This window comes from Lepisosteus platostomus, chromosome 25 (genome assembly GCF_059453375.1).
Source record: "Lepisosteus platostomus isolate fLepPlt1 chromosome 25, fLepPlt1.hap1, whole genome shotgun sequence".
NCBI lineage: Eukaryota > Metazoa > Chordata > Actinopteri > Semionotiformes > Lepisosteidae > Lepisosteus > Lepisosteus platostomus.
In genome coordinates, this window is record NC_142635.1 from 4956187 (window position 1) to 4962548 (window position 6362).

Below are 6362 nucleotides of genomic sequence, written 5' to 3' on the forward strand. Positions count from 1 at the left end.
TGGAGCAAGCTGCCCTGGTGTCCTTCAAGCAGAAGCTGGGTGAGAGGCTCAGATCAGTAAACAGACTAGATGGGCTGAATGATCTCGTCTTGTTTAAATCTTTCTCATGCTCTTAAATATCTTTTAAAACACTGCTCTTTCTTCCCTGCTTCTGTTTTCAAGGATTAGTTCCCTAACATTTTAAATCACCCTGGACTACTTTTTAGATTGATTTAAATGATTGTATTATCTATTTAAAAATTTAAAATATTTATATTGATTCTATATAATCTCTGCTTTGATGTTATATTTCTTTGTTATTCTGTCACTATCTTAGTGAAAGACTAGAGGCTCCGTTTAACGCGTTCGTTTTTTTTGGGGGGATAGTTTTTTTTATCATTACTGCAAATGATTTGCAGAAAACAGCTCCGTATAAATTGAGAGGAGGTCAGATTTCTTCCTGTAGCTTCGCCGTGGCTCACAGTGAGCGAGGAGGGCCTTGTTCACGCAAACAGGACGGGGGCGCTCGAGTGCCGGTGAGCTGTCTGCGGTGGCGGAGGTGCCGTTTGTGCAGCACGTCCGCCCGGAGGTCCCTGCCGGCAGTACGTTCCGGTCAGCCCGTCCCCTGCCACCAATATCCGGACCTGTTGTTGGCATGACAACGGAACGTGTCCGAGTTCGGGGTGACACGAGAGCGGAGCGGGCTCGGCTCCCTCCTGGCCGGCGTGCAGCAGCGCGGGGGTGTGGCCACAATATTAGGAACAGCCTCTCGCTCCCCGTGTTCAGATTGCGTGGGGGGAAGGGGGGGGGAAGAAATACGCTTATGTTTTTAAAGTATAGTCTTCCCCACCTCCCTTAAATGAACGAAAAACACCGCCACGGGGTTTCTCTGTTGAAGGATTCACACTTTTCGCAATTTCATCGTTGCCATTTCAGTTTGTTTTTTTCTTTTCCGCGGGCAGACGGAACACTGCCCGTGCAATGGGTCGGAACAAGGACCTGACCGAATTCGAGAGAGGGATGATAGTCGGAGCCAGGCTATGCGGGGCTAGTCTAGCTCAGACGGCCCGCAAGGTCCTGAAGTCCCGCACCACGGTCTGCCGGGTGTTCAAGGACTGGCGCACGGCGCAGAAGAGGAGCACGGACCGGTCGCGGTGCGGGAGAAAGCGGCTGGTCTCGGAAGAGGCCCGGCGCTGGCTGGCGCGGCTGGTGGAGAGCGAGTGCGAGCGGCCCTCCCTCACCATCTCGTCCATCACCGACTCCCTCAACGCCGCCCAGGCGCAGGACAAGGCGGTCTCGGCCCGCACCGTCCGCCGGGAGCTGCGGCGCCTCAACTTCCACACCAGCCGGGTCTCCCTCGTCCCGTACCGCAGGCAGAGCGACGGCGAGCCCTCGGACGTCAGGGTGCGTGAGATTGATATTAATGTTTATTGAGTAACAATACTAGAGAATATAGATTTATTCTAAATAGCTCTGCGGACTACTCATGACGATGATGATTAATTTAAAAAATATATATTTTTTTTGGAGGAGCAGAAGGAGCCAATAATTTCAACAGTAATTCCTTACTTAATACCGTAAAATATGCATTGCAGTAAAAGGGATGTAAAGGCGGTACAGTCTGCATAGTAAAGTCAGACCAATCCAGTACAGCCTGCACTGCTCCAGACTGCTCTGTCAGTGCGATTGAGAATCCGATTATAATCCCAGTGAAGACCTCATCCAGCTCCCAGTCCAGTCAATCCTGTCCAGCCTGGAGAGTCTCAGACTGCTCTGTCAGTGTCAGTGGAGTCTGATTATAATCCCAGTGAAGAACTAGTCCAGCTCCCAGTCCAGTCAGTCCAGTCCAGCCTGGAGAGTCTCAGACTGCTCTGTCAGTGTCAGTGGAGTCTGATTATAATCCCAGTGAAGAACTAGTCCAGCTCCCAGTCCAGTCAGTCCAGTCCAGCCTGGAGAGTCTCAGACTGCTCTGTCAGTGTCAGTGTGAGTCTGATTATAATCCCAGTGATGAACTAATCCAGCTCCCAGTCCAGTCAGTCCAGTCCAGCCTGGAGAGTCTCAGACTGCTCTGTCAGTATCAGTGGAGTCTGATTATAATCCCAGTTCATAACTCATCCAGCTCCCAGTCCAGTCAGTCCAGTCCAGCCTGGAGAGTCTCAGACTGCTCTGTCAGTGTCAGTGGAGCCTGATTATAATCCCAGTGAAGACCTCATCCAGCTCCCAGTCTAGTCCAGCCTGGAGAGTCTCACTGCTCTGCGCTCTTTTTCAGGACACAGGGAGAGAGACTAGAGAAGAGACAGAAGGAGAAGAGGAGGAGGTAGCAGAAATGAAGGAAGGTAAGCCACCTGTCCCGGAATTCCAGTAGGACACGCTTTCCAGATGGAGAGGTTGAAAAGTGACAGAACAGGAGATGGTGTGAGAGAGAGAAAATACATGGAAATAAACAGATTGGGAAAAGGAATAATTTACAGGGGATTTATAGCAAAAGCCCAGGAGGAATGACAACAACCAAGTTCAATCACCTTGACGTGTCCGTAGATGATGTAATTTCCTCACTGAAACGTCATAAATACTGTACATGGTCTTCTCCTCTCCCTCGCATTCATCTCCTGCATCCCTCGTCCACCCCATCTCCCCCTCTGCAGCTGCCCCTGGGTCACCCCTCACTCTGCAGGGGGGTCCCAGCCTCCTCGTCCTCTGGCCCAGAGGTCAGCCCTCAGCCAAGCGGGTTAAGCCAAATTATTGTAACTATACATACTCAATAAACCTTCATATGCCTAATTCCTGGCTGTTGTCATTCCTGGTGTAAATGCTGTTCAAGTCCATGGGAGAAATAGCGCTGCCGCCGTCTCTACAGGTGTAGTAGGGGACTGCAGGACAGAAACGAGAGGAAGGCATTGCAGCAGAGAGAGAAAATGTCCAATTTAATCTGTCAATTCAATTCAATTTATTTTTATATAGCGCCTTTCACAACAAGGTTGCCCAAAGCCACTTAACAATGCAAGTGACTGTACATTGTCCAAGATTTTTTTGTTTTTTTTTTGTAGGTCGGGCAGAATCAAGAGACAGCAACCAGGAAACTCTAAAAAAACGGGTCAAATATAAAGCTTAAGAGAAAATAAGTCCTCGCTGTAGACTGTCGGCTTGACTTTTATCGGACGATCTTTTTTTGTGGTCTCCTGTCAGTAGCTTCATTTATAAATGGACTCTGATCAGGTTGCACACTGGACACCTCCGGCACCTGTTGTTGGCTTGGCTCCCATCACAAGAAGCTGCAGGTGGTGAAACGTGGAGTGGGTCACACCACCATACAACGAGAGTGTGGCTGACAACACTAATACTGAGGGTGGGCCTGACGTCTGTCCAGTGGGATCCTGATCGTCAAAATGATCAAACCTGGAGTGGATTAGGAGGTTAATAATAATTCTTTACACTTATATAGCGCTTTTCTGGACACTCCACTCAGAGCTCTTTACAGGTCATGGGGATCCCCTCCACCCCCACCAGTGTGCAGCCCCACCTGGATGATGCTCCAGTCCTCTCCCCACACACCAGCTCTCAGTGGGGAGGAGAGCAGAGTGATGAAGCCAGTTCAGAGAGGGGGATTATTAGGAGGCCTTGATTGGTAAGGGCCAATGGGAAATTTGGCCAGGACACTGGGGTAACACCCCGACTCTTTTCAAGAAACTCCCTGGAATTTTTAATGACCACAGAGAGTCAGGACCTCTGTTTTACGTCTCATCCGAAGGACAGCGCCTTTTTACAGTCTGCTGTCCCCGTCACTATACTGGGGCATTAGGACCCACACAGACCGCAGGGTGATCGCCCCCTACTGGCCCCACTAACACCTCTTCCAGCAGCAACCATAGCTTTCCCAGAAGTCTCCCCTCCAGGTACTGACCAGGCTCACACTGCTGAGCTCCAGTGGGGCTGCCAGTGGTGATCTGCAGGGTGATATGGCTGCTGGCCATGGTTAAGAGTTGAACCTAAGTGAGATGCTACCGTCACACCCTTGACCACGGTGCTTCCCTCTGTAAGTCTCTTGCTGTACAAGTGCGACTCCGTGTCGTCTCTCGGCCCAGCCAGTGAAATAAAGGAATGCTGCTGGGTAAAGGTGCTCTTTTGTCCTCTTGCTGTCATATTTACACCATTGCAGCTTGTGGTACATAAGGAACTGTCCGGTAAATGGTACAGAATTTCGGCATTCGGTCAAAGACTAGCAGTTTACTGAACAGCTTCCACCCCCAGGCAATAAGCCTGCTAAACAGCCAACCTGCAGCTCCTTCAGCAAATCATCCGTAATAGCTACATGGACACACAGTTTTCATTGTATTCGGCACACTGCACTGCTTGTGTCCAGGGTGTATGCAAGACATTATGTCCATCGCAGCTCTATTTATATTGAGCTCTCTCTGAGTTTATGTTATTCAATTTCTATTGCATTAGTGTCTATTAGTATGTAACTTTAATTTAGTGATTTTTTTCCCCCCTGGTGAGCTCGCAGAAGAGAGATTTCATTGCCAGCAACGCTGCTGCACGCTGTATTGTTGTGCACTTACTAAATCGACTTCGATTGATTGATAGGTAAAGTGACCGATCCAGAGCTGACCAGTCAAAGTGAGGTGATCGAAATGTGGCTTACAGCTGCGGCTTTGTTATTCCACACGATGCTATCACATGATGCGCCCGGTTGTGGTCCGTGTCCCAGGACCTGCTGGAGGGATTGGATCTTTCAGCTGGCCTGGGGCATGTGGTGGGAGCAGGACAGCCGTGTCTGATTTGCTCAGGTTGTTAATTATAATAATTGCTGACACTTCTAGAGCTCTTTTCTGGACACTCCACTCAGAGCTCTTTACAGGTCATGGGGATCCCCTCCACCCCCACCGGTGTGCAGCCCCACCTGGATGATGCTCCAGTCCTCTCCCCACACACCAGCTCTCAGTGTGGAGGAGAGCAGAGTGATGAAGCCAGTTCAGAGATGGGGATTATTAGGAGGCCATGATTGGTAAGGGCCAATGGGAAATTTGGCCAGGACACCGGGGTTACACCCCTACTCTTTTCGAGAAACACCCTGGGATTTTTAATGACCACAGAGAGTCAGGACCTCAGTTTTACGTCCCATCCGAAGGACGGCGCCTGTTTACAGTGTAGTGTCCCCGTCACTGTACTGGGGCATTAGGACCCACATGAATCACAGGGTGAGCGCCCCCTACTGGTCCCACTAACACCTCTTCCAGCAGCAGCCTTAGCTTTCCCAGGAGTCTCCCATCCAGGTACTGACCAGGCTCACACTGCTGAGCTCCAGTGGGGCTGCCAGCTGGGAGTTGCAGGGTGATATGGCTGCTGGCTGTTAGCTCTGTGACCCTAGCCGAGGGGAAGCACCAGGAAGATGAGCTGAGACGAGGGTATCACCCACAGTCACCTCGACCGAGGGTGAAACTCACGTTAGTGACAGACTTCAAGAAGTGGCGCTTTGATGTCTGTGTAAGAGATGAGGGAGGGTGGGCAGGACAGAGGAAATAGGTGAAGTGTAATGGAAGAACATAAAAGACAGCTTACAGGCAAGAGGAGGCCATTATTATTATTATTATTATTATTATTATTATTATTATTATTATTATTATTATTATTATGGCTGCTCTGGAAAGCATTGCCCTGTCAAAGCATCTGCTTTATACTGAAATGCAAGAGAATGGAAAGGGGAGAGAGAGAAGAGAGAGAGGGAGTTTTGATAACAAATATGACTTAAAAGTACGACCCATTCAGGTCATCGTTATTACGACACAAACAAAAAAGTCAAATGAATGGGCTGAAAAGTGGATTTCAGGGAGCAAGGCACACATAAACCGGGTGTCCTGCAGAGCTCCCCCGGAGAGCAGCGGCAGCTGATCGAACGCGGTACTGCAGGCGCTGCACAAAGAGGTTGGGCGGCGTGTCCGTCCCTTCTGCTGTTCGTGACGCTTATTTGAAACCTTCTTTCAGAAAAAAAAAAGCATTGCCCGCCGATTTTGCACTGGTTGGGAGTTTACAGAAATAAGCGAAAAGCGTTTAGGAAGAAAAACGTTTTGTAAGTAATATGAAACAAGAATGTTTAATGTTCGATAATTTGGTACAAAGAAGAACGAGAGCGTAGAAGCTCTGGAAGAAATCATTCTTTCGGTATTTTATTTTACATGATGACTTCGATTTGTTTTCGTTTATTTCTCGTTTAGAAACAGTCTAAATTCAACTCACAGACTATAAATGAAAGCTTTGAACAGTACAGTATATCCACAGCATACGCAATTCTCACACACATAATCGTGAAATAAAAACAGTCTATTCGTGAGCTAGAACTCGTGATCATATTCCCAGAGAGGGGCGCCACAACCCGGGCTTCTCCC

The 6362-nt window shown here is 49.0% G+C and overlaps 1 protein-coding gene across 1 annotated transcript; it reads left to right on the top strand.

Annotated features, from left to right (window-relative positions):
* Nucleotides 1-384: 384 nt before the first annotated feature.
* Nucleotides 385-4092, top strand: LOC148640873 (uncharacterized). The gene is made up of 3 exons (XM_088619051.1): nt 385-1383; nt 2249-2315; nt 3027-4092. The coding sequence occupies exons 1-3, from the start codon at nt 961-963 to the stop codon at nt 3089-3091; spliced, it is 555 nt and encodes a 184-aa protein (XP_088475177.1). The 5' UTR covers nt 385-960; the 3' UTR covers nt 3092-4092.
* Nucleotides 4093-6362: the final 2270 nt, after the last annotated feature.